The following is a 27,701-nucleotide window of genomic DNA, read 5'->3' as shown; positions in this document are numbered from 1 at the left end:
AACAAGGGCATACGGAGAGCAAGGTTGGTCGGAAGAAAAGAAGGCGAGGATGTGTTCGAACTGGTTGCATGGCTAAACTTGCAATTTTGAAGCCATATGAAAAGAATAAGTACACTGTTGTAAAGTTCAAGGAGGAACACAACCATGAAATGACAGCATACGATAAAGTCCATTTGTTGAGATCTCATCGTAAACTTACAGATTCTACAAAGGTGTATAATGCACATCTTTCCGAAGTTAACATCTCAGTACATCAACAAGTAAGCCTTCTTGAGGTGCTAGCAGGGGATTGGAAAATATTGGGTTTAAGTTAACATCCCATAGAAGCATTTGTTTGGTTGTTTGAGGAATTTAAGAAAGCCATGCCACATGGGGCACCCAAAATGATCATTACAGATCAAGATGCAGCTATTGCAAAGACGATTGCGATAAGCTTCCCGACAACATTCCATAGATATTGCATATGGCATATAATGAATAAATTGACAGAGAAAGTGGGCATTAGAGAGTGTTTTTCAGAATTGTGCAATTGCATATGGGATATAGACAGCAGAGAAGAATTTGATGCCAAATGGGATGAAGTTATTGTTCGGTTCATTTTTACACATGATTTTTCATGTTATTTGTTGAATATTGGCTCAAATATTATTTTGTCTACTATCTTTGCTGTGTTGCATGTCGTCCACTTGGAGAAAGGAAGAGATTGTTTATTTCCTTTCTCGTGCATTTGCCGAAAGCAAAGGAAGTGTTTTTTGTTGATAGACTTTCACATTAACAAAAGTACAAAAGGAAGACATGTAGCACGTGGGCAAGCTATCAAGGGAAGGGAATGTTGGCCTTTGTCATAAAGGAGGGAACAAAAGGCATGTGAAGCAAGCTGGAAAATGGAAAAAGCAAGTTTGACTAGTTGCATATTGATTGCAAAATAGGGAGTGGCAGCCGTGAGCTTTAGAGAGAGAAAAGAGAAAAGTAGAATAATCTTTTCATTATTGCTACTACTTTTGGCTCTTGGGTTCCTTGAGAAGCCAACCAGAGCTATGCTTCATTAGGGACTTCGTTGGCAGCAAAGAGGAGCGGCTGGTTTCTTTTCCAATGCTGGTGGTTGAGTTGTTCCAGTGCATTAATGTCCCTTGTTCTGTGGAGGACTTTGAAGGTACTCATGCAGCTGTTGGACCAAGTTCTTGGTTATATAATGAAGGCTTGGCAGAGAGACAAAGTGTGGGCAGTTTTGGTAAGCACAATAGGTGAGAGAGTGTTCTTGTCACAGGGGCAAGCCGTATGCACCATTGTGTCTTTGCTGCTGCACCTTTTGTGTGTGAGTGACTTGGGTGTATTTGGGATTTGGGTTGTGAGAGTTAAACTCTATAATTCCTAGACTAGGTGAGAGTGTTTAATCTCATTTGTTTGTAATCTCCTTTGGGATACTAGTGGAAGTTCTTGCCATCTTTGAACTGGACGTAGGCTACACACGGGCCGAACCAGTATAAATCCTTGTGTCTCTTGGATTTTGCTATTTTCATATTTGTCTTGTTTGTTTCAACGGTTCCATATTGTCCACCCAGTGCAATCCGCTTCCGCTGCGCACAACATTATTCACCTATTATTTTGAGTTAGTTCTTGACATTTTATAGCTTTTTACTTCCTTTTTGTGTTTTCTTAGATTTTACCTTGGTTAGAATGAAAATGAGCTAAAAGTGCATTATTGGTTATAAATTCTGATTTTGTTCATTTTCGTAGGTCAACTTCTTGGCCTTGGATCAGCATGCTCCAATGCTCGAATGAGGTGAAGATCTTCATGAAACTTGTTCCAATGGATGTTAACTACAACATATCCAAATTTGAGCTCCATTGGACAAGTTTAGCCTATCCAACTGATCGGTGAAGACAATAACAAAAGAGCCATCATGGCAAGGAGACAAGGCTTAAGGCTTTAACAAAAGTAATTGTTTTATATTAAAAATATTTTGGAAAAGCTAGAAAGGAGGAGAGAGGAGTGCAAAGAGCATCAGCCATTGAAATCATTCTATCATTCCAAACTTTGCAGAGATTTTGAGAGCTAGAGAGCAAGAAGGAGGAGAGCAAGGAGCAACTAAGGGGAGGGAAGAATGGCATAACAATTAGAGAGAACCTTGGGGAGCCTTGAGGCAAGGATCCAAGGGGTTGAAGATGCATTCTCTTTCTCCTCTTTGTTCTTAGTTTCTTTCATTTTATTTGTTTCTTGTAATTTCTTAGTTTCAATGTAACTTCTTATTTAGCTAGGGCTTAGGTTGAAGCCCTAAACATGAAAACCTTATTGTTTTGATGCTTGAGTGTATGAATTTCTAGATATTGTTGATGAATTCCAATTCACCAAATTAATCTATCCTTGATGTATGTTCACAGGTGGTAAATAGGTGATAAAAGGGTGATAGAAAGTGTTGTTTCTGTTTTTCTTTGGTTTCTTGTGTTGTTTCATTTCTTTTACATTTCTTTACTCATTTTTAGTTTCCAATTAACTCATCTTTATGTAATGGGTATGTAAGCAAGTGCAAAAGTGAAAAACAAACCTAATTAACTAAAATTGTAAGAAAATCAATTACTAACAAATATATTTAGGGATAATAAATGTGATAGTTTATGTGCTCATCACTTATGTAATCGGTTCATGTCTGATTGGTTTTGTTTTTGCGAACCTTGAGTTTGAGTATGTAGTGATACGTATTTACGTTTCCTGTGAATGCTCGGCAAGTATTTATGACACTTATCTGATCGGTATCTCAATGCTTGCGATCGGTATCTCAATGCTTGCGATCGGTCTCCCAGAATTGCTGTTTCAACGGATTTATGGCACACACAAGTGCTTTGATACTGTACTCTCACTTAGCTCAATTTTCTCTCACGAAGCTCAATGCACGGACCCCGATTTTGAGGCACTTTAGACAATAATTTAGCATGGAGTTTGATTTAATGCACGGACCCCGATTTTGAGTATCTAGTGATACATATATATGTTGGTTTTAAATGCACGACAAGCGTTTTTGATACTCTTGTAATAGGTTCATGTCTAATACCAAAGCATTTTTTCCTTTGTTGTTGAACATTATCGCTAATGATACCATAGATTTATTGATTTGTGACATTATGTGAGTGGAAGCCAAGCCATTCTATTTCAATAAACTCCAAAAAGGTGATGTTCATGTTGGGGTGAAATATTTTGCATGCATCATTTTTCTGCAGAAGTTTTATGAAAGTGAATGTTCAAAATTTAGGAGCCCAACCCCTTGGAAATGCACATAACACCTTTTCCAAGACATGAACAAAAAATTCAGCAGTACAAAAGCATGACCCCAGGATACCCCCACTCGTATTAGTAGAAAAGTACTGAATAGAAAAACGACTGAATACATTTAATCAAGGATTCATAAAGAGATCACTACTCATGCATTCTCATTCGCTGTTAAAGATGTGTATTCACCACTTGGTTGGTGGCTGTGTTGGGTTGGGTCCACACTGCCATAGGTGAATTCTTGGGCAGCAGATACTGTTATGACGTCCCAGTCAATATCTTTGTGAGCATCAGCAGCGATGCTTCTAAATTTTTCGAAACCTTCTTTGAAAGCCGCATGCATGGCCTGACGATGCATGTTGCCTCCTTTGTGGATGGTTGTGGTTTCAAACATGAGATCCTCCTCTGTCATCTGCAAATCCTTAGCTAACCACTTTCTTCTTTGAGCTCGAAGTCTGCTTCTCTCTTCTGTAATGAGCCTTGTTAACTTGCCTAGTCACATAAGCTAACTTTCGCTCAGCTCTGACACACTTTTCTGTCCAATAATGGACCATTGAGGAATTGTGGGCCAATTTGTTGTTTATATCATTTATTTTCACAGCGGGATCATCGGAGTCCCCCTCGCTTGCTGAGGAAGTTGGAAATGGAAGTGGTGGTGGAGGAGACTTTGGAAATTTGGGGACATGATCGAAGGACCCACAGAGTCCCACTCGGTCGCATGTCCACTCGAACTAGCCATGGATATTCAAAATGGAAACGAAGAGTTTTCTGCACACAAAGTCTCTGTTTTTAAGCTTGTTGATTACAATTATAAATAGCCAGATTGTAAATCTCATGTTCCCAAGATTTTGAGACACCCAAAGCGAATGGAGACACGACACCCAACTTAAACATGAAAACATATTAGAGTAATTTTTTTTTAAAACTACACCCGGTCTAGTGTAAGTGTTGTTTTACCATTTGACCCTATATTAATTGAAATTTTGTGAGCTTAATTACAAGTTTACCAAACGTCACTCATTTTGTAAGATGAAAGCAACTATAATTTTCCTTTCTGAGAAGCATCCCCTCCTGTTAATGACCCCATTCAGAAACATTTATGATATATTTAGACATGGGTAGTTAACATTATCATACACATTATACAACTAAAACCATATTCAGATCTGACATCACTGACACACGTACGACTTTATAGTGACTCCAAACCAACCATTTGTACATTGCAAAACAAAGATATTAAAATAAAGCAAAACATATTACAATTTTGGATTTAGTTCATGGTAATGGCATCCCAATTATACTCCGGCACAACCCTTTTTGCATACTTGCGGAATAGATCAAAACCTTTACGTGCTTTAGCTTCCCTCATCTGCATTGCCTCATTGGAAGCACAAAACTTTTTAAAACCATTCTCTTTCGCAAGCCTAACCCTTACTTTCAGTGTTTTTACGGTGCCTAGGTAGAATTTCGCTTTTTTTTTTCTCCGATGTCAAGGTTTCTTGATGCCAATTTAGACGTAGCTGTTGGCGTTTGATGGCCAGCATCAACGCCTCATACCTAGATTGCCCGATACCAGTTGCATCCTCAATGTCATAAGAAAAACGCTGGCACTTGGCAACACGTTGAACATCATCTTCAGCTTCATTCTTCCTTCGTGACAATGCTTCCGTACATTTTTGTGGTGGAGTATTTATAAGTATATTATGGGAACTTTGGTAGGTGAAGAAGACATTATCAGTGTTGGGAATTTTGTAGTAATTGCTTGCTGTGGGAGGGGGTATAAATATCCTCAGTCGTCACTTTTTTCCCGCCAAAATGAACGTCCTATTACTACTGATGGATATGGATCTCTTTCAGATTGTCGAATATTATAAACTACTTCATCCACTCAATCTCCTTCAAGTACATCTTAATCAGATATATGGTACATTTATTTAAGGTGTATATATCCCAATCTATGCCTAATCTATGTATGTATGGTAGCCTTTGAATGAGGTGGATACACATGAAAAAGGGCGCCATATCCGTATGTTATATTTACGGATTGTTCTGACGATGAAACTTTTGTTTAATTACACCATTGCACCGTTATCCTCCATCACTGCATTCTTGTAACTTGCTGCTATATGAAGGACAAATCATAACAACTTTACAGTATAGATGGTGTATGCAGATTATTTCATGAACTCGTCAACATTGTAAAGGTTTGCCAAACGTTGTCAATGGGGGAGTTCCTATTCCAAAACCAAGAACACATGCATGCAGGGTAAGGATTTTGTAGTGCAACAATAAAATAAAAAAACATTTTCTCGATTTTGCTGCTATTTAATTTTTTTGTTCCCCTCTATGTTAAATGCTCAATATTATATGTAGTTTCCAACAAAAACTAATTTATATTGTATATCCACTTCGGCTGGGTGTTAAGTGGAGGGCCAACCCCGATGTTGTTTCAACTCCTAAGGGATTAAATCACTGTTTCTGATAACTTTACGATGCCTTGGGGGAAGTATTTTAAAAAGAGAGTTTCTAATTATTATTTACCAATTAGACTGGGAATACGATGTATGTATTGTTGTGACAAGTACGTATATATTGTTGTGTTATTGTATTTTTCCTATGCAATGAATTATTTCATTTTACTTAGAACTTATTCAAAAATCGATCATAATTAAAAAAATGCCCAAATTCTATTTGTCGGGATTGGTACGACATTTCCTTCGATCACATACTTCAAATCTCGTCATTGTCATCAAATTTTGATCCCGTCCTTATGTGATCAAACAAACAATAGCTTAGGGTTTACACAATTGTGGTTATGTTATCATTTGCTTTGCATAATTCACATTTATGGTTGTCCCCCAAATTGTACTTCAAAATTTATTTAGGTTTTAGAGGTTTGGGGTTAAGAGTTAGGGTTTAGGTTTTAGGTTGTAGGGGTTAGGGTTTAGAGGTTTGGAGTTAAGAGTTAGGGTATAGGTTTGGTATTAAAGGGGTTAGGTTTTAGAGGTTTGGGGTTAAGAGTTAGGGTATATATCCGAGGTTGTAGGGGTTAGGGTTTAGAGGTTTGGGGTTAAGAGTTAGGGTTTAGGGTTTAGGTTGTAGGGGTTTAGGGTTTAGGGTTTAGGGTTTAGGGGTTTGGGGTTAAGAGTTAGGGTTTAGGGTTTAGGTTGTAGGGGTTTGGGGTTAAGAGTTAGGGTTTAGGGTTTAGGATCATTAAACTATTTCTTTTTCATTGGATCATTATAAGGAGTTTGTAGTTTAGATGTATGGCAAGATTTAAGACTAAAAGGAAATAGGGTCTTGATCTGAATACCGTCTATTTAGAAAATTGAAATAAAAGTATACGGACTATATTGTTAGCGATTATAACATGAAATTAACCAAAACCAAAGCTGACCACTTATGAAAAAGAGCATAAGAGAGACAACAATCGAGAGAAGGGAGAGACAGAGAGACAACAATCGTTTGCGTATCCACATGTCTACCAAGTAATGGGATTCTGAATAGCATTCCTTTGGTCAGGAATTAGGGTACTAAAGAATAACTTGAGATGAGTGCTATCAACAAACAATAACTTGGGCTTGGTATTAAAATGATATTCTACATGCTGTGTTCAAAAACCAAGGTAATGTATTTGCCTCTTGCGATTATGTTTGTGAAGATATATTTTCCTTTTTTTTTTGTACAAATGAACTTTTATAAATAAAGACCAAAGAGAGGTCAAAGAACCACAAACAGGACAAAGCCAGTCAAACAACATGAAACAGGAAAAATACCAAAGCAACAATTTGTTGATCAAACCTGTCATCTTGAGTATCACGCTTAAAGGATAAAGAAACCGAAACCAACTCCAAACCCACCACTGAGATACGTACGGATTCTCTTTCATGTTTACCAGTCAATGAACACGTGCACCATCACCCAATGACAAGTTTCCTTTTCGAGGGCACACGTTGTCCTATGTTGTATTCTGATTTTGTTTATGTTTAAAATTTTATTTTATTTTATTTTATTTGCTCAGTGTTCTATGAATATAGTCAAGACATCCACGCATTTCATTTTATGCAATGTCGACTTCCTCAGCCAACACTCAACGAAAGAGGTGTCCACACTGCAGTGCTGAGATGGTCATGTTCATTTCCAAATCCGAAAGGAATCTGGGCAATGAAAGATTTGATGATTGAATGATGTTTTGCTTGATTGATTCATCTCCATATAGGAGGTATTTATACAAGATAGATAATAATAAACTAAGAGACAATACAAAGTGGTACATGATGGATACAAAGATTAATAACATAAAGCTAAGATAGTGGTGGATAATGAGTTGGTGGATTGGTGGATAACATGTTCTCTAATAGGCAAGTCATATTGGAAGTGCTTCACCTCATATGTAAGTGTTTAGTTTCCACAAATATTTTCTTCCCAATCTAAAAATTGTAATGTATTATATTCGGTTATTTTGTAGGGAGCTACTAGGTGTAGTGGATATGATTGGGTGACTACAGCCAACATGCCAAGTGAATCTCACCTTCAGCAGCCTACCGCTATGCCTAATGCCAAGGAACTGAAAACATCTGCTGACATAATCCAAATACTAAAAGCCATTCAAGATATGTTTGTAGTGCTGTTAGTTGTATCCATTGTGAATTTAGCTGTGAATTACATGAAAATGTAATCACTGTTTTGACTTCCTTGTAATATGAATATCTTTTAAAGTTTCCATTTTGTAATAGGAATCTTTTGGTTTCAATATTCTGTTTGTAAACTGATCAACCAGTAAGGGGTAAAACCCAAGCGACTGGGAAGTGCTGTCATGGTTATTGTATGAGAATATGATTTTTTTTTCTTTCCCAAATTTCCTCTTTTTGCATACGTAAAAGCATTTTGTTTGTAAAGTGCTCAATGGGAAATGGGTAAAGAAACCGAACGCATTACTTCACCAACTTTTTTGATACAGTCATGCTTATTCAATACATGGTCATAATACAGTCATTTGAATTCCATTAAGTACCAACGCAGGGAGAACTTACTTATCTCCTCCCCAATATTTGGAATCTCCTGTCTTTGCCAAGAAGTCTCCCTTCCCACAGATCTTAGCCGCTTCATGGAAGGCTCAGCAATTATACTCTTTGCTCGACCCCGCTTTTTCTGGACCTTACTCACACCTATAGCATGAACAACATCATTATCATCATCGGCATCACCCTCTTCCATTTGCACTTTCCATTTTCGACAGGGTTTTTTAAGAAAGTTAAAAAGGGTCACACAAACCAATGCAGGATCATTCCATTTGCACTTTCTCGATTTTGCATATATATATATATATATATATATATATATATATATATATATATATATATATATATATCTGTCTCTCTTAGTTTAAAATATTTTCTCTTTCTTCTCTCAATTGGCTCTCTCTTTCTCTTTTTTAATTCTTTTTTCTCCATCAGTTTCTCTCTCTCTCTCGTTCCTTATCTTCTTTCCATCTCTATAAATTTTCCATCGCCCTCCGTCTCTTATCTCCTCCTTATTTCTTCTTATTCATAAAAAAATGCCCATTGACATACCAAAATACACAAACCGATCCATAACACACAAAAGGCACAGATTTCAAACACCAAAGGTGACCACTTTATGAACATGAGCATAACAAAGAGGAGTCACGAAAAATAAAAAGCAAATTTGAACCCAAAACCAGTAATGAATGAATAAGAAAACTAAAAACTAAAAACTAAAAACTAGAGCTACCCAGATGATAAAACAAGGGAAAAAACAGAGGAGGACGAGGCTAAGGATGTGAGAAGGAGAAGAAAAAGAGAGAGAGAGAGAAAAGAATAAATAAAAAAATAAAGAGAGTGGCGACCGAGAGAAGGTACTAAATAGCATTCCTCTTGAAGAAACTGATTTATTATTCCTTACATTTGTTTACAAGCTGCTGAATATATTTATATACAAGTAGGTAGAGACTTTAAGAATAAAATATCCTATCACTAATCTCTGCACTAGACACGACCACATGCATTTGTCTTGGTCCCATACCACACTACCGTTTGTCCAGCACCGTTTGTCCAGCACCATGTACATGCATAAGAATATAATATTGTGTTGACTGCTATAATGATTATGTCATGTCTTCTTCTCAACATAATGATTATGGCATGTCTTCTGCTCAACACCTCTGTTGAGGAATTTAGGTACTAAATAATTTCTTGGGATGGGTATGTTTTTATGCTATCAACAAATAATAACTTTGGGATGGGTATTAAATGATATTATGCATGTGCCATCTTCAAAAACCAAGTTAATGCTAATACTATATGTGGCAAAAACCAAGTTAATGCTAATACTATATGTGGTTAAACCAAAGCAACAAGAGGACAAAAAACCACCAAGAGGACAAAACTAGTCAAAAAGCAAGGACAAAAAAATAAACCAAAGCAACAAGAAGATATGTTGAAATCAACCCTGTCGTCTTGAGTCTCACGATTAAAGGACAAAGAAACCGAAACCAAGGATAAAGAAACCGAAACCAACCCCAAACCCACCACTGGGATACATGGGGAATCGCTTTCAATGTTCTGTTTGTAAACTGATCAACTAGTAAGGGGCAAAACCCAAACGACTACTACATTTTGTTTTCACATATGTACATTGGGAAGTGCTTTCACGGTTATTGTATGACAATATGGCATAACATTATCCACCCTTCTCATATTGTATCACGATTATTGTATGTACATATTTTCTTCGGCTTCTGAAGTTAAAAAAAAAAAACCTTTCTAATTAAACAACATGCACCTCTGTGTTCAGAGTGAATTGCTAATATATTCACATCACCGTAATCAAAACAAAATAGTGTTGCATGTGTGTTCACACGGTTGGTAATACCTCTCAAGTTCAAAACTAAGGCAGTTAAACATTCAGCCATAATCATACAGCTATATATTGTAGCATCCCTGCAACAAGTCTACGTCATGTACCTTCTCTCCACCCTTCTCATCTTCATCCTCTCTCTCCTCTTTGTCATCCAGCTTTTCATCTTTCATTTCACTGTCATGTACCTTCTCTCCACCCTTCTCATCTTCATCCTCTCTCTCCTCTTCGTCATCCAGCTTTTCATCTTTCATTTCACTGTCTTCAACCTGTGCCTCACATACACTCTCTTCCCTTTGTACTCGTTTCACCTTTACAACAGATGGCACAACCACAGTTCCACCTCCATGACCTATCATTTTTCTCAATGCAGTCAATTCTAACCTCATAACTTCCATCCCATGATTGGTTGCGTTCTTGAAATCTACAAAATTTGCCCATTGCTCACTCTTTTCACAATGCAAAATTTCAATCTCATCCCCCAATCGCTGCACAAGAGAGCTTACTTCAACAAGGTCCGTACATACTCCAGGACCCATACTAGGTGCATCCTCTTCATGAAAATTAGTTCCCCAAGTCCAGTACTTTTGCCTCAGCTCGAGTGCACTTGGTCGTAGGAGGCGTAACGAAGCATGCTGTCACAAAAACACAGTTCACATGTCATATACAATACACTTAACAACTTGAGTCATGAAATAAACATATTATTTACTGAATACCTGTTTGCTTTGAAAAATATACGCATTCAACTTTCTAAACTCAGGGGTTTTATCAGTAGATTCCCACCGGCAAATACGAGGAACTAATTCAGTTTTGTCCTTCTTCTTACAATATCTCAGAGGCGCCATTTCCAATTCAGGAATCAATTCATACGCCCAAACCTGCTCCAAGTTAATTTCAAAGTCAATAATTATTTATGAACATGACTTTACAAAACAGAAATTATGAACTCAACTTTACAAAGCAGAAATTATGAATTAAACATTACCTGGAAAGCAAAGCTCAATCCCTTTATAGTCCACGCCGGTCTGTTAATTCTTTTACGCTTTTTATCCTCCAACTTCTTCGTCCTTTTCACCTCTTCTTTTCCTTTTCTCTGTCGTTTCTCTTTCTCATCATCATTCATATCACTCTCTCTTTTTCCAGGACTAAACAACAAAGAATCCTGGAGCTGCTCAAATGATATCGAACCCCACGGAAAGTTGTTTAATTCCTCCATATTATGTACCAAGTGTAAATACTCCTCGTTTATCCTAACATTGGGGGCTTTCCCCAATATCACAAACTCTATAAAGCATAGCATTCCCAATTTGAACACGTCCTCACTTCCAAATTTGGCGCTTAAGAATGCATTTTCTATTTCTTGTAATGTAATGTGATTCTTATTGCTAATATGCGCATCAAGTAGCCGATTTACACCTTCATCCTCAGCCGTTATGTGAGGCTCTACTCCAAATTTCAGACCACTAACTAGACAAAATACTTTTGCACTGAACTGCACCACATTGGACCCTATTGCATAACTAAGCCCGTGTATGTCCTTCACACCAAGTCCAGCCACGCGCCGAAGGGCCAGACCATGCACCATTTGACCACTAAATGAAATATTATCCAGCTCCATCAAGTGCCCAAAGCAGGTCTCTCTAAATCTTCTCATTTGTTCATCATTAAACTTCAATGCAAAATTAGAGAGTACTGTACTCGGCACACATAGATTATTCACCCTCGCCGAATACACCTCTGATTCAGGAAAACAAAGCTCAAACCCAGATTCCATTTTTGACCTGCAACATACACCATTTACCCAACTTAATATATACTCATATTTATACTACTCACATTACAATAAACACATTATAATACAAAAAGGATACCTAAATCCATACGAATGACATATAATCAACACATTCAGATACAGACAATGATACCAGTATCCATACACTATAATGAACACATTAAGAAACTCATATGATACTGATATCCAAACTACTCACAGTATTATCGTGTTGGTTCTGATACACATCCACACTATTATCGATGATAAAGGAAGACTGGATTGTTTATGTGGCCAGTTCAGACTTAAGAGTATTCTTTCCATTAAACATAAATGACATTATCCTAGCCATTGTAATAGTTTCCTACTGCATCTTTCTAAAAAATATACTCATATGATACCCAAATCCATATTATTCACACTGTTATCAAGACATTCAGATACACAATCGAATACCTCTTTCTTAAAAAAAAGATACATAATAAGATACCCAAATCCATATTACCCACTTATTTGCAAGATACAAAACAGACACCCATACCCATACTACACACGTTATTATTAACATATTCAGATACATAATCTAACTCCGATAGAAATTCAATATGTCTTGTCAGATCACCCATATTCAAGACTAAAAGATAATCACTTAGCATTTACCCCTATGAAATAATCACCTAAATCATTCAAAATCAAATTTTTCGTCTTTGTTTTCTATACAACCAAAAACAATTAAATACTAAAGATATCATCATCAGCAACATCAGAATCATCCTTACTTTCATCCTAATCAAATTGGGGCAGCAACGTGAATGGCTATCTTTCAAGTTTCTCGATACAAAGTATCTTCTACAGCAAAGAGTGAGGAAGACAAAGAGGAAGAGAGAGAAACAGTACCTCTGGATCTTGCCTTTCACGTTGTCGATGGTCTCAACCTCAAGAGTGATGGACTTTCCAGTTAGGGTTTTCACCCAAATAAAAAAGCGTCTTTCTGGTTTCTGTCTGAGAGAGAGAGAGAGAGAGAGTGTGTGTGTTTTGGTGTATCTAAAACGCGTGATGTGGATGACCAACGTGCTGTTTTTGCTTTCTATTCTACTACCCTTGCCTCAAAATCCAGATGGAAAACGGAATGAGATTTTGGGTTGTAAGATTTTGCACAAATGAAAACAATTTTTTCTTTAATCTAGATTTTGGGTGGCGTTATGAGCTTCTGGGTATTTGGGTTTTCAGATTTTGGGGTTTGTAGTCATAATTCACAAAACAATTAAATGCAGAAATGAAGGAAGAAGAAAAGGCGCGAATGCCAAAGGAGGGAAATTGTAGCGTACACACTTACATAGTAAGCTTGTTTTTTCTCTACAGCCGTTGAGATTAGATTGGATGGCTGAAATTGATCCTCACATAGTGTCCTCATTTAGGAGTCCTCGTTAGAGCCCAGCCAGTCTATAAAAGTCCTCAACTACTTGCATCTCAAATCAGAGCTAGCCTGGAGGGCCTCTTCAAGCTGCAATTCGGAGACGAAATTGCGGACGAGCACTTTGACTTGTTTCGTAAAAAACTTGAAGAGCAGCACTCCATGGTTGAGCGAAGGCAGTTGTTTTTCTTGTTGTTCTTAGACGCAGAGCAAATTGATCTGAACATCCACCTTTTAAGTTCAGTTCAATTTGGTCATGTAGAGATGGCCAACAAAGTATTCCAACAATCAGCTGGCTATAAGTCTGCATTCAAATGTTATTGGCTATTATATAGACATCAGTAAGGCATAAACTACATAACTTTGATGTGTTTGTCTTTGTTTATTGGCAGTAATTGAGATTGCTTCTGAAACTGATAACTTATTTGCAGTTTGTCTATGTTCGTGTGAAACTAATTGCATTATTATTACTCATAGTATATTTCTAATTGCATTATTATTACCAATATTACGTATTTTTACATATTTGCACAGAAGAGATCAGTGGAGGTAAGCAGAATCTGACAATCTAGGTTTAGGAAGGCCAACGAGAGTCTTTCCTTTTTGAATTGTAAGCCCCATTCTCTCTTCTACATTGTCCAAAATGTCATCAGGGAATTCCCATTCAAAAGCATGAATCAGGGCTGCTAAGTAAAAGTGCACCATGTGATGGCCAAGGGGCAATCCGATGCGAGACCTATTCCCACTCCCAAATGGAATGAGGTTAAAATCATGGCCTTTCACATCTATGTTTGACCCAAGAAACCTTTCGGGTTTAAACTCATAAGGGTCTTCCCAAACACTGGGATCCCTAGCCATCCCCCAAACATTCACCAACACAATGCAGCCCTTACGAATATGGTAACCGGAAACCTCACATGCCTCATTCGTGCTACGAGGAACGAGCAGTGGGATGGCAGGGTGGAGCCAGAAAACTTCTTTCACTGCTGCTGGAAGGTAGGGTAGATTGGAGATGTCACTTTCTTCAACAAACTGATCCTTCCCAACCACTTGGTCCAACTCCATAACTATTTTCTTGTATGCATCAGGTTTTCTTAGGATCTCTGCCATACCCCACTCAAAAGTGCTTGACGTAGTCTCTGTGCCTGCGACAAACATTTCCTGCAAAAACCCAAAATTAAAACATTGTTCTTAGTTTTAATTGGACTCAATTATAGTTTGTTTCTTGAACTGATCTACATGTTAAATTGGGTGTATGTTTTGAGAATTTTACTGTATGGGGGATTTGAACTTGGAATCTCTTCCAACATTGAGAGTATATTTAACGGAAGTGTGGAAGTACAAAGTTTAGATAATAATATCTAGATAACTTACCGCGAGCATGCCTTTGATATTCTTTCTGGATAAGCTTTTTAATTCATCATCTCTGTCATTTCTATAATCCAATAACACATCTAACAAGTCCAAATTTGCCGATTCTGATTTTCCTTTCTTCCAACCTCTCCTTCATGATATTTTCATAAAACGCATACAATCTCCAAAAGATCTTCAATATTCTCTGTTTCAGGCATTGAGGATCAAATGGCTTGAATACTGGGATTAGATCAGTAATATTCTCTGTTACTCACAATGTTGCCTGAGGCCATGAAGGCCAACTCTGCAATGTTCACTGAATTTTTCGTCATCGAAGCTAAGTAGAGCTGCTTGAGCAACCCATGAATCTACAAGCAAGTGAAACAAACAATTAAGACTGCTCATTTTTCTCTTTACATATGTTGTATATTGATCAACAATTTCTTTAACAGACGAAGACATGTTTTTACCTGAAAAAATTAACAAAACCTGTTGCTTGTGAACTGTTTCAAAAGCCTCAAAGGCCTGGCAGAGAAGATCTGTTCCATCAAGATTCTTCTAATTACTCTCCAACGTGCACTAGCCATGGGAGCATATATACAACAGAGGCCGTATCATATGTAATGATCCAGATGGCCTCCGTGATGGTATGACTGGAGAAAACATCCTCCTGTTGCTTAAGGGTCTTCCATGCCATCTTCGGCGACAATATCACGACACCAGGCTTTAAACCTAGTTTCAGGCTAAGGAGTGGGCCATGGATTCTGGAGAGATGAAACAAGTCCTCATGAAGGCGATTGTTGAGGAGGCGAGGAAGGCGACCAAGTATGGGCCATCCAACAGGTCCTGGTGGAGAATTCTTCCAGTTCTTAGGTCATGTAAATGGATGAAAAAAATATGCACCGATTGATGTAGCCAATGCAATGATAATGTAGAGAGGGAAGGAAAACAAATAGGTTGAAACAGCTGATGATATGGAAGTACACTGCAGGAAATCCATGGTTTGCATGCTCTGTGTCTCTAGGAGTGTGCGTGTGTGTATAAAGGAAGAGGGGGTATTCTCACACACACCGTGCCATGGAGAATCGAAACACATACCACTAACCTGCATGTCCACAGCTCTGAGACCCCTTTGTCATTTACTGTACTTTTCTTGGCTTATTCTCTTACCTTATCTTTTCCTTGTTTGTATAATACTATAATTGCACATGTTGTCACTGTGTTATCTTATCTTTTCCTTTTTAAGGTCTGATTAATTACCTTATCTTTTCCTTATTTATATAGTTTATCTGTTGAAAGTTCTTTTCCCTTGTTTGGATCACTTGTCTGCTGTATGATTACAATAGCACTTAGTTGTGGATAAAGTGGTTCACCATTACAGGGTATGACTAGACAAGCATAATCAGCACAAACTTACTGTCATAATGGAATTCCAGTTGAAGAAATGTGAACCATATCCTACTCAAGCATTACTAGTAAAGAAGCAGAATGCGTTTTTTGGATAAATTTTGTAACATTAAAATTACTCGTGACAACCTGAGAAAGGGGCAAGAGGGCTTATCATCAAGGAATTGGAGCAGGAATTTTTGGCTTATAATTTTGAATATGGAAAAGAAAGAGAACAACTATCTATTTTGCTGAATAGTATAATAAGCTCAAGCAGCAAGATAAGCAACCCTTAGATAGTATTGGATGACTGCCACACAGTTAGACCAAAAATGCAAAAACTCTTAATATTTTCTTCAAGCATTAGCAAGAGAAAGATTCCACTACTTAGCAGAAGATTCAAAAAGCTATATGATCAAATTAGAATATTAGAAAAACATGCCAGTACAATATGCATGAAGAAACTAACCTTACCCTTGAGCACATATACATGCACTAGGATTGTTGTGGACTGATCAACACTTACCCTTAACGTGCATCTGCTTAATTAAATTTTAGAAATATTAAACTTTTTTATGGTTAATAAAATGCACATGTACAAACTCAAATCCAAATTCATAATTCTAACTTCTTTCATCTAAGCACAACATATATATATATATATATATATATAATTTATAGAATGAAGATAATTACAAGGCATATCAACAATATTAACTCTACTGTAAATAATCACACCTGGAAATCTGCTTGGTTGGTCCTTTGAACGTTGTGGTTGCTTGGTAATTGCTTCTCTTCTCTGCTGCACCTCAAGTCAAGAAGAGTGTATGAAGCTGAGTCTAGTTTTCAACGGAAATGGAATATTTCTTTTGTGTGGGTATAAGTGCCATTTTATCATTTAACCATGGTCAACTGACGTGCATCAAGTAACTATCCTTTCTATTGTAGCTTTATCTCGATCTAATCACCCATAATTAAGATAAACCACCATCATTAGAGACAAAATGAGATGAGATAAAAAATTAAAAAAAAGTAGTATGAGCAGTCACTCTCAATGCTTTACATAATCCTATGAGGATATGAGGAAGCAACTTCCCTACTAAACCATCAGAAATAATAAGCAACAGAAATAAGAGTTCATTTCAGCTTACCCCATAACAAATGTTGTTTATACTTGTATCCTTACAAATGTTCATCGTAAAATATTTTCAACAGATAGATAAAACAGTACTTCAATTGAAGAAAACTATTTGAATATGGCTGCTCGAAAAGCCTTTGTGATTCTCCTTTTCCTCTTCCTGCATCATTTAAAAAAAATTATTGAAGTAGAAAAATTAAATAGAAGAATATATAACAATAAGAGGAACACGGTGTATCCTGAACCCTGATTTGCTAAGACAAATAAAACGGTGTCTTTCCAACTTGCAGGCACAGAAAATTGGCACATCAGAGTTGGGGAAAGGGTGTCTGCCCGATCGGCTATCATCAGCATTTATTACCTGCTGTTGTCGTTGTGCATGTAGGAACACGTTGAGGAAAAAGAAATCATTTCTGCATGACCAACAAATTTTGTTGCTTCAATTTTCTAGAGTACTCCTTCATCCATTACATCAAACAAATTTCATTCAATGTAGAACGATTACGACAAGGTAGTGGTTTAAGCTTCCAAATCTGCAACGCTGGCAATCACTACCTGGCTCTGTCCATAATCTGAAACTCTTATGAACTAGAAGGATTACTCATTAAGTCTTTGAGCAGCCCATTGTCCCAATCTCAAGCAGCCATGTCTTCTACAAGCATCAAGGACTCTTGTCAACATTGGGACTGTAGGATCAAACGGCATATTCTTTACAAAATTTTCAAGCTCATCCATGTACCCCCATTGGCTGTAGAGTTCAATCATGCACTCATAGTGCTCTAACCTAGGTATAATACCGTACTCATTGGTCATCGAATCAAAGTATTGCCTGCCCAACTCAACAAAACCTTCATATGTACAAGCATGTAAAACACCTCGAAATGTTACATGGTCTGGCTTAATACCTTCATCCTCCATCAAACCAAAACATTTAAGTACTTCTCTCCCCTTATAGTTGTGACAGCATCCCAAAATCATGGAGTTCCACAGAATTACATCTCTTAAAGCCCTCTCTTTGAAAACCATGATAGCATACTCAATAGAACGACACTTGGAATACATGTCAACTAATGCCCCTCTGACCACACTATCCATTGTGTAACCATTTCTGATCATGAAACCGTGAATTTGTTTTCCTTGCTCAAGTGCAAAAATATTGGCACAAGCTGCCAGGAGAATTGCAAACGTATACTCATCGGGTGTTTCCTCCAATTGCATCTCACAAAATATTGTCATAGCTAGTTCACTCCGGCCATGACGAGCATAGCTACTCAACAAAGCATTCCAAGAAATTCTATCCCGGCATTGACTAATTTGGTGAAACCAGACTGTTTTGGCACTTTTCATGTTCCCACATTTACCATACATGTCAAGAAGGCCATTTCCAACAAAGATATTGGAACAGAAACCATATCGGTAAATGAATCCATGAACCTGTTTTCCCATTTCAACATCCGAAAGGCCAGCACACACCTTGAGGATTAACCCAAGAGTGACTTGGTCTATATTTTTTGTTGTTTTCACCATCAGGAATATAAAATTCAAAGCCTCTTCCCACTGGAAGTAATGAGTGTACCCTGCCAACATTGCATTCCAAGTTACCACATTGCGTTCAGGCATTTCATTGAAGAACTCTCTTGCCTTCCATGTCTGTCCACTCATTGCATATCCTGAAACAATTGAAGTGCCAGAAATCAAATTTTTTGACTTGGGCTGGTCAAAAATTGCACAAGCATTCTCTAGTTCCCCACACTTGGCGTACATATCGATAAGGGAGCTCAAAACAACCTCATCATTTTCGAAACCCATTTTAATTGCAGCTCCATGAATCTGCATTCCCTCTTCAAGTGCAGTAATACTCGAACAAGCAACAAGAGCACTAGAAAAGGTGAAATTCAATGGCCTTACAGCTGCCACAAACATCTGGAAAAACATCATTATTGCCTCCTTTCCTTCACCCATCTCGAGATTCCGCCTCACAATTATATTCCAAGATATGTCATTTGGATTCTGGATCTCATCAAATATTCCACGGGCATCCCTCATAACCCCACATTTCCCATATATGTCAACAAGAGAACTCCCTAAAATCACATTCCCATCGAAACCATACTTGAAAATAACCGCATGAATTTGCCTCGAAAGCCAAAGCGCCAAAACTGCAGCACATGACCCAAGAACACTAGCAAATGTAATCTCATTCGGCAAAAAACCCAACCTGTTCATCTTTACAAACAAGCCAAGGGCATCCTCAGGATTCCCAGTTTGCGAGTACGCCGTTATCAATGCATTCCAAGACCCACCATCTCTTTGAGGCATTTCCTCGAACAGCTCCCTCGCATCTCCCAAAGACCCACATTTCGCATAAGCCTCAATGGCACGATTCAGTAGAAAAATGGGCGGGGTGGGCGAGAAGGTGACCAAATGTGACTCAACCTTTCGGGCCTCAAGAATGGCTCGATTGGAGGAACAGAGCTGGAAGAGACGGGCGTAGAGAGAAAATTGGAAGGGAAATGGAGATGCAGAGAGGATTGAAACGGCTTTCGGGAGACGACCAGAGTCGAGATGAGTGAGGATTGTGCTGGTGATGGCTTTGACGGTGGTGGGATTTGAGGGTTTGGTTAGATGGCCTTTGTCACAAAGAAGACGGTTTAGCACAGAGCCTGCAGTCACACCCATGCATGTGTTGTTGTAATGTCGTGCGAATTAGAACACACACTGCAGAGTGCAAGAGGAATCTTCTTTGCTGTTAACATTCATTCCTAATCTACAGAGTGCAAGAGGATATAGGCTACAAGAGAACCATTCATTCACAATCTGCAGACAACCAAAGTGCAAAAATTGTTGTGAGGTTCATATCGCCAAGCTCATGCATTTAACATTCATTCACAGTCTGCAGGCAACAAAAGTGCAAAAATTGGACATGAAAATTTTGCATTGGATGCCACTTTCGTTGCTGATTTTTTTTCTTTTCTTTTCTTCGTATTTTTCCTATTAATTAAGCAAACTATTGAGCCAGCATGCATTGTTATAAATATATAGGAACAAGAAAAGACCACCAAACCATTTTGAGGCATAAGAATTTAATATTAACATTCCCACCCTATCCTTTCTATCTTTTTTTTTTTTTTCCTGATTTCCAACATGATTGAAATGATACTGAAAAGAAAGCAATTCCTATCCAACTAGGGCAGAGTAGAATATAAAGTCAGTAAGCGAGTTCAATTTGATAAATTCCTTGACAGAGCAAAATGTATCTGGCATTAGTTTGACTGATAGTTCAAAAATAAGGTTTTAACTGAAGAATAAGAAACTCATGACAAAGTATAAAGAAGGCAACAAAAAAGGAAGAATTACTCAGAGTATTGCATATAGAATACAATCTTTTGCTTTCTTGGTCAGCAAGACAACTAAAAATTTATCAACTTTCTTGGTGTGGAAGACAAACGATACTATTTATGCAAACAAAACTGAATTTTAGTGAAAATTTACAAGAGAAGCAGATTAACAGAAGCACTTAAATATAGCTCAAGTTTTTAACTTGTTGAAGATCATCCTACTCTTATCTCACGTTTGTTGCACATTATAAGTGTTATAACATGTGAAGCCATATAGAAGCAACCTAGTAGTATTAGAGTACTGACATGCCTTCTTTATCATTTTTCCATTTCAATGTCAGTATCTCGAGTCCCATACCATGCTTATAGCTTGAGAGGGCTTAATTAACAACCTACTGCTTGTGCCATCCCATTTCTAGTTCTTCCGAAAATGTTTCTTCTTCACTCCTAACAATCTAATCACTGAGCTAACTAAATCCAACCGACTCATTTTTTAGATTCAATAACAGTAAAGGCAATAGCATTCTTATTCAAACTGTTGAGAAACACATATTGGGATTGAGGATAGAAAGTTGTAACAATTTCTAGGTACGAATCTGATGCACTTATCACTCAACAGAAAGCTTGAAATAAAAAAGTACTCAAATCCCCACATCCCAATAGTTCTTATTCTTATATCAGTCTACATGTGCAGCCATATAGAAGCAGACATTGACATGAAACTCAAATTAGATATACCTTTATATATAACAATTAGATATACCCTTTTCATTTCAAGTTCAATAGCTCTATTCCAATGGTAAAAATTACCCGATTGCAGAGATCGGAGATAAGCCAATGTTGTGCGTCTGTGCGGTGGCGTGTGACGTCGAGAATTCGACTGATGGAGTCGCGGCGACCAGAGGAGGTGGCGAGGGCAGTCACCAGATGCCCAGCCCTAAAAATTACTGACGAGAGAGAGGGACAAAGAGAGATGGAGAGAGAGGGAGCAAGAGAGCTTCAGGCTTCTGCCACTCAAGATTGCGAACGATGAGAACGGCGAGAAAAAAAAATTTTTGTTTCTCCGAAATGACTATAATGCCCTTAACTATTTAGGTCTGGTCGACCAGAGTGGTCAAGTATTAGATCGATCTAATCCTGAAAGAAAGCAACAAACGAAGAAGAAGAAGAGTGAAGTATAGAGGAAGAGAAAAATGGGGAAAGCATCGACATCGTCAACGACCAAGGACGCGCTTGCCCTCTTCAATTCTCTTCGCTCAGCTTACTCTGCAACTCCCACCACTCTCAAGGTCTCTCTCTTCTCTCTCTTTCTCTCTCTAAGAATTCACAAAATAAAGAGAAGAAATGCTTAACCCAATTTGTCTTTTCTTTTATAAATTTGCAGATCATTGATCTCTATGTTGGTTTTGCTGTGTTCACAGCTCTCATCCAGGTACTGCATGATCTCAATTTTCCTGTCTCCGTTTTAATATATATACTAATTTGCTATATTCGGGTGCCCAGAAACTTTGGGTAATTGTCAAAGGTGCAGAATTGAAATGCCCCATTTTGATTTAATCTTAAGCAAATGGATCTTTATTTTATCTCCTCTTGGTTTGATCTGAAATCACGTAAGTTGATAGTCTCTCGGTTGACAGACAAAAAGATTTTCATTTAAACAGAATAAAATGGCTTTTGTTTTAATATTTACTTTGGTAATTGTGGTTTAAAAAGAAAAAGTAAAAAACAAAACCAAAGGAGGAGAAGGGAAAGCATCTTGGAGTCTTGGATAGGCTTGCAATTTGACCGCAATTTGACCTGCCTTTCCATTTCAACCCCTTATTATTTAGTTAGATCAATATGAATAGCTAGGATCAGTAAAATCTTATCTTTTTTTAAAATATAAATGTAGAGTTATGTGGTTTGTTATCGAGCGTCAGTCTTTTCTACCATTAGTTTGTATACCTTCCAGTTTGATTGTGTACATAGTTTTGCATTCCACATGGCACCATTGTGCATGCATCTATTTGGTAAATGTTGTTAACAGAATTGCCTTTGAGAGGTTTCTGAAACTCTTAATACATGGTTTATGGAATCTGCATTTACTCAACAAAGTGCCTTTAAGAGGTTTCTGAAGCTCCATTTGGTTTAGTATAACAACGGATTTGAAGAATCTAATAGGGAGAAATATTAATAATTAGGTGTTTAAAGGCTTGATGTTCTAGTGTTGGTGTCTACACTTGTCTGACACACACACGGACACCTTGGAGTGTCCATTCTTCATGGGTTAAGGTATATAAGACTCCTTGTTGGGGTACATATCGTGGATCAATGCCTTTACCCTCTCTTTCTGTAATTACATGTCTGGTCGGTCTGGCTACCATGTTTTGTCATTGTTGATCACCATGTCTACTCTTTTTTCCACTCCCACTGCGGCATAATCTTCTACCTATTTCTAATGGTGCCATGATGCATTAACTACTACAATAACAACCCATGAATGGTGGAAGCTAGCTTTCTTGCAACTTGATATGGTTTCTTTAATCTTTGATATGGTTATCTACTTTGTTGATGAACAGGTAGTTTACATGGCTCTCGTCGGATCATTCCCATTTAACTCATTTCTCTCAGGAGTACTTTCTTGTACAGGGACAGCAGTCCTCGCTGGTAAGGGGACGATGTAGTTTTTTTCTTTGTTGGTTGAAAGTTCGTATTAGACATGAGAAGGTTAACTCAGAAACTGATTACTTCTTTTGCAGTTTGTCTCCGTATTCAAGTGAACAAAGAAAACAAAGAATTTAAGGTAAACTCTGTTTCTTTCTTGTCCTTCTGTCTGATTCACAAATTTTGAATTGTGGCAATTTTGTGCACTCTAAACCAGTTTTTTCGTTTTCAACGGCTTTTCTTCATCATGTATTAAGGAATTGACAAAGTTGGTAATGTTGTTTTGCCCACCTTGACCTATCCTCTTCCATCCTCATCCTGATCAGTGTTTGTGTGTGAAACTGCAGGATTTACCACCAGAACGGGCTTTTGCAGATTTTGTTCTCTGCAACTTGGTGCTGCACTTGGTGATTATGAATTTCCTCGGATAAGTGAGCATCTTTTGGTCTTCATTGATTCTGTTTCCTGGAACAATGATGATAAGCTATGATCCTAAAGAAGTTTTAAGAATTTGATGTGGTAACTTTTTCTTGGTAGTTTTATTTTATTTGATAAACTTTACATGATTAGTTTTGTAGCCACAATTTGTGAAAAATGAACCTGCAATAGAATCTCTCTTTTATTACGTTATCAGGATCTATTCTTTAAATAGTTTATTGCAACTGTTTTTATTACATTACTGGTTCCTGTGGATTTGTTCATTCTAGAGATGGATAAACTTGTCTCTGCCAGACCATTTTAATGCTCAGTTAGTGTTTAGCTCTTTGATTGGAGAACTCATTTTGTGCTTTTGGGCGTTCAATAGGGTATGGATTTGTTCTTGTATAAAAAAGAAGACAAAAAGTTAGAAATTATTTGATCAATTTATGCAAATCAATAACAGTAACTTCATCCCAGTAGGAGCTGTTTGAGCTCGGCAGGTGTTTACCTCTTGTGAGAATAGTTGTAAGATTCATATTGATTATGAGTTGATAATAGTACATGTTTATTATCCACTGTGTATGTGGTAAACGTGAACCGCTGAGAGCTTTAATGGAGGTTCTGAGAACTTCATGGGTGGGAAGAAGGATGAGCAGAGGCAATAATCTTCACTCTCCCTTTAGTGGATCCACCACTGGTGAGGTGGGCTGGAAATTGTCAAGGAGTTTGTGTTGGCGGTGGGAGGGTGTGGAGGGGGGCGGGGCTGCCAAGAGAGCTTTTTTTTTTTTTTTTTCAAAGATTTTAATATTATTTCTTATTTTAGAAATTGAATTTTAAAATTTTATTATTATTGAATGCCATATAAGAAACAAAGGTGGGTCGCAAGTGTGCCACGCCATCACTTAAAGGGGATTGGCATTGCAAACGGTGGAGTTTTTTTTTTTTCCTTTCAGATTAAGGTGAATCCAACAAAATAGTGTGCTTAAAAAAGAAAAAAGACCTCGATCGATAATATAATATTTTGAATTTGAAAGTGACCATAAAAATTAGGTTCTCCCTATATGTATATACATATATAATAAAAATAAAAACTACAAACAAGAGCTTCAATTTTCAAATGTTACATGAAATCTTCTATATCTTCTATATCTCTTGCTCTGGCAATGGCACTTGCCACCATTGCCAACGGCTCTAAATCTTGTCAACTCCATTCCTTCTCCTAAAGGTAGAGTCACATAACGAAACCCTTTCTTCTCCTTAAACACTCGATCAAGAATCACTGGACCTCCAAAATCCCTCTTAGTCTTAGGGTCATCAACGTTGGTTCCTACAACTACGCACCCATTTGGGTTAAAGTTCATAATCTTCAACAATTTCAAGTGATCTTTTAGCCTGAAGTCAACAACCCCAAAATCTATGTTCTTCAACTGCTTCACCAGCATACAAGGATCAGTGCCATAAACATATTCAATGACCTCGTCAAGACCGTTTTCGACAAACAGGGTTTTGCTAATTTTCTCCTCACGATCCACATCTTCACTGTTGATCCACACAATTAGCCGGCCTCCGCTTTGCTTTGCAGCCACAGCCAGTGAAACTGTCATCGGCGTTATGCCTTGAGAGGTGATTTGCAGGATTAATCTTGCTCGCTTTCCAGCTGCCAAAGCTGATATAAATTCCATGCATTTTGGCTCTACGATAATACTGGTAGTGTTTGTGTGATTTCCAAGGCTCAAGTCTTCATCTTTGTCAACCTTACACTGCATTAATTTAAGTGAATCAATTAGCAAGATACATAAAGGAGAAAATTACAAAATTGGATTATATATTTGGAAAAATAATTCCACACCACCAATGTATATTTAATGTGTATAGAAAATTACCAGATGAAGAGTGTGTAAGTAAGCTTTCAAGGCATCTTGAGGAGACCATTCCATTGCTATTTAGAACTCCAAATTGGTTCGAGGGAGAGATTTTGTGAATGATATTTTGGACCAATGAAGTTGATGGAGGCATATTTATAGCAGTTGAAGAAGAAAAAGTTTTGTTTGTGTTTCTGATATTCAATTGATTTTTTTATCCAAGGTTGGGGTGGTGACTTTTAAATCCCGTTATGCAGTGACATGTGGCAGGAGAAGGGATATAATTTGCATGCATTAGGTGAAGTCGTGGCAAGCTTTGAGCACTTACTAGATCACGCGACTAAAGTGGCTGGTAAAAGGGGAAAACACATCCAAAGGAATGAATTTGCTTATTTCTTGTAATAAAAAAGTATATAAAAAATTGCTCGTTTCTAGATCATTTGGGACGTGGGGGCTATAATTATGGAACACTTGTCACTGCCAAAGATGCCCTCAACAGGACATGTGGAAACAAATGACACTCAGCTCAACTACAAATTGACAACCTAGTCAACGAGATATTCTTTTTAATTTGCAAATTAATGGTGGTTTAAATTTTATGACATCTTGGTAGTGTGTTTGAGAAAACATCCTCTTTTTATAGTTTAAATTATCGCTTGTATTTTTTTTTTAAATTTTGACAACAGAATACTTCTTAAATTGGTCAACATAATACCAAAAACTGTCCAATCCAAACCGCTAGCACAACCATTAGTTTATAACACTAAAAAATTGATACTCGTAGTTTTGAGGTGAAACAGATCCAATCCAGACCGTGCCCAACTCTTTGTTTTCTGACCCTTATATATTCATTGTGACTAATAACTTCTTTATTTAAAAGAAAAAAATGAAAAACGAGTATAGCCAAGCGGCTATACGAATTATTATAAAATAAAAAAAGGAGTATAGCCGCGCAGCTATACCCTTTAAATATTTTAAATATATTATTTTGAGCTGGAAGCAAAACATAAGCTTTCTAGTTTGAGAGTTTGCAAAGATGGGTACTCTAGCAATTTTGAAATTTTGTGGCCTACTTCCATTAGTTTATACTTTATAGTTATTAATTGGCTAGTTTCAACAGATTGAAAGCAAATATTGAAGAGAGAGAAATTTCGTAGTAAATCAATCTAAGAGTTCAATTTTTGAATTTATATTTTTCGTGGGAATGTTTGCCTTTGATCTATCTCGTTCTCTCGAGTGCTATTAAATTATGTTACTGCACACATTTTTTTGTCGTAGCGAATGACATGATGAGTTGGAGTGGTTTTAGTAATTGCTTCACTTTTCAAACAAACACTTTACATGAAGAATACTACGACCTCTTACTAACTATAATTCTTGTTTTTGTTGGCAAATATATTGCAAAATCACCATTTTGATGTATGATGGTGATTTTGCAATATATTGTCATGGCATGCAAGTACAAATTCAATTGATGTATGATTTGGCTTTATCTTCTCTTTCGGTGGAGACATAAGGGCAGCCATGAATTTCGACGTCATTCCAGGTAGGGGCAAAGGGATCTAAGGCCCAGGGGGGTCCTATGCCCCTCTCAATGTTCTTGAGACGTTGGGTTTCTTAACAGAATCACACATCTTTTATCAAACTTCAAAGTGCCTTTCATGTTTTTCTTCTCTCCCTTTTCCACTATTATTACTACCCATACTCTCTTTTTATTTTATTTTAACTTTGATTGTAGTAATAAACTACCATTTGAATTTTGTTAGTGTGTATATTTAACTTAGTACATGCAATATCTTTTGCTGGTATCAATGGTGAGTAAATAGTTAATGTGATATGTAAAGTAATACAATATAGTAATTAAATTTATGAATTTGTATCAAGTAAAAAATTAATTAAAATGTCACCATAAAGAAAAATAAATTTCAATATATGAAGTGCCCCCTCTATAAAAAATTCTAGTTTCGCCACTATGTGGGCTTCAAGCTTGAAGAGAACATCAGAAGCATCTGGTGCCCCAATCTGGATTGCACATCGGGCTGCTAGAGGCCAAGCATTGCCAGTCGATCCTCCCCCATGAGGTGTTTGAGAGGTGGATCCTCATTTTTTTTATAAATAAATAGTATAGCCGCGCGGCTATACATGGGGTTTTTCAAAAATAAAAATAGTATAGACGCGCGGCTCTACTATTGGTGTTATTATAAAAAATAGTATTGCCGAGCGGCT

General features: G+C 37.3%; 5 protein-coding genes across 5 annotated transcripts; 1 reads left to right on the top strand and 4 right to left on the bottom strand.

Moving 5' to 3' along the window:
• Window positions 1-9,858: 9,858 nt before the first annotated feature.
• LOC110762785 (uncharacterized) lies at window positions 9,859-13,622 on the bottom strand. The gene is made up of 4 exons (XM_088245139.1): window positions 12,819-13,622; window positions 11,136-11,931; window positions 10,867-11,028; window positions 9,859-10,782 (listed from the first exon to the last, which is right to left on the bottom strand). The coding sequence occupies exons 2-4, from the start codon at window positions 11,922-11,924 to the stop codon at window positions 10,213-10,215; spliced, it is 1,521 nt and encodes a 506-aa protein (XP_088101265.1). The 5' UTR covers window positions 11,925-11,931; window positions 12,819-13,622; the 3' UTR covers window positions 9,859-10,212.
• Window positions 13,623-13,814: 192 nt separating this feature from the next.
• LOC110770647 (iridoid oxidase) lies at window positions 13,815-16,537 on the bottom strand. The gene is given in 5 exon segments (XM_088245140.1): window positions 13,815-14,496; window positions 14,710-14,803; window positions 14,805-14,893; window positions 14,964-15,056; window positions 15,159-16,537. Coding segments are annotated over 4 exon segments (861 nt in total). The 5' UTR covers window positions 15,021-15,056; window positions 15,159-16,537; the 3' UTR covers window positions 13,815-13,875.
• Window positions 16,538-17,193: 656 nt separating this feature from the next.
• Window positions 17,194-21,600, bottom strand: LOC148291081 (Tetratricopeptide repeat (TPR)-like superfamily protein). Its single transcript, XM_088245138.1, has 2 exons — window positions 21,361-21,600; window positions 17,194-20,029 (listed from the first exon to the last, which is right to left on the bottom strand). Exon 2 carries the CDS (start codon window positions 19,889-19,891, stop codon window positions 17,810-17,812), a length of 2,082 nt encoding a protein of 693 aa, XP_088101264.1. The 5' UTR covers window positions 19,892-20,029; window positions 21,361-21,600; the 3' UTR covers window positions 17,194-17,809.
• Window positions 21,601-21,676: 76 nt separating this feature from the next.
• On the top strand, window positions 21,677-23,823 carry LOC110770649 (dolichyl-diphosphooligosaccharide--protein glycosyltransferase subunit DAD1). Its single transcript, XM_021974846.2, has 5 exons — window positions 21,677-21,839; window positions 21,935-21,982; window positions 23,109-23,196; window positions 23,289-23,332; window positions 23,541-23,823. Exons 1-5 carry the CDS (start codon window positions 21,744-21,746, stop codon window positions 23,622-23,624), a joined length of 360 nt encoding a protein of 119 aa, XP_021830538.1. The 5' UTR covers window positions 21,677-21,743; the 3' UTR covers window positions 23,625-23,823.
• Window positions 23,824-24,620: 797 nt separating this feature from the next.
• On the bottom strand, window positions 24,621-25,634 carry LOC110770648 (uncharacterized). The gene is made up of 2 exons (XM_021974845.2): window positions 25,497-25,634; window positions 24,621-25,373 (listed from the first exon to the last, which is right to left on the bottom strand). The coding sequence occupies exons 1-2, from the start codon at window positions 25,548-25,550 to the stop codon at window positions 24,720-24,722; spliced, it is 708 nt and encodes a 235-aa protein (XP_021830537.2). The 5' UTR covers window positions 25,551-25,634; the 3' UTR covers window positions 24,621-24,719.
• Between the last annotated feature and the right edge of the window lie 2,067 nt (window positions 25,635-27,701).

The sequence above is a fragment of the Prunus avium genome, chromosome 8 (genome assembly GCF_965620075.1).
Source record: "Prunus avium chromosome 8, drPruAviu1.hap1.1, whole genome shotgun sequence".
In the NCBI taxonomy this organism is placed as follows: domain Eukaryota; kingdom Viridiplantae; phylum Streptophyta; class Magnoliopsida; order Rosales; family Rosaceae; genus Prunus; species Prunus avium.
This window is presented reverse-complemented; position numbering and strand designations above follow the sequence as displayed.

Bases quoted from the DNA above. Each gene is read 5' to 3' on its own strand.
- LOC110762785 (XM_088245139.1), bottom strand. From the start codon at position 11,924: ATGGAATCTGGGTTTGAGCTTTGTTTTCCTGAATCAGAGGTGTATTCG. The intron at 11,029-11,135 runs GTAATGTTTAAT...AACTTGGAGCAG, and splicing joins GATTGAGCTTTGCTTTCCAG to GTTTGGGCGTATGAATTGAT. The intron at 10,783-10,866 runs GTATTCAGTAAA...TTTTTGTGACAG, and splicing joins ATATTTTTCAAAGCAAACAG to CATGCTTCGTTACGCCTCCT.
- LOC148291081 (XM_088245138.1), bottom strand. From the start codon at position 19,891: ATGGGTGTGACTGCAGGCTCTGTGCTAAACCGTCTTCTTTGTGACAAA.
- LOC110770649 (XM_021974846.2), top strand. From the start codon at position 21,744: ATGGGGAAAGCATCGACATCGTCAACGACCAAGGACGCGCTTGCCCTC. The intron at 21,983-23,108 runs GTACTGCATGAT...GTTGATGAACAG, and splicing joins TGTTCACAGCTCTCATCCAG to GTAGTTTACATGGCTCTCGT. The intron at 23,333-23,540 runs GTAAACTCTGTT...GTGAAACTGCAG, and splicing joins AAGAAAACAAAGAATTTAAG to GATTTACCACCAGAACGGGC.
- LOC110770648 (XM_021974845.2), bottom strand. From the start codon at position 25,550: ATGGAATGGTCTCCTCAAGATGCCTTGAAAGCTTACTTACACACTCTT. The intron at 25,374-25,496 runs GTAATTTTCTAT...AAATTAATGCAG, and splicing joins ACTTACACACTCTTCATCTG to TGTAAGGTTGACAAAGATGA.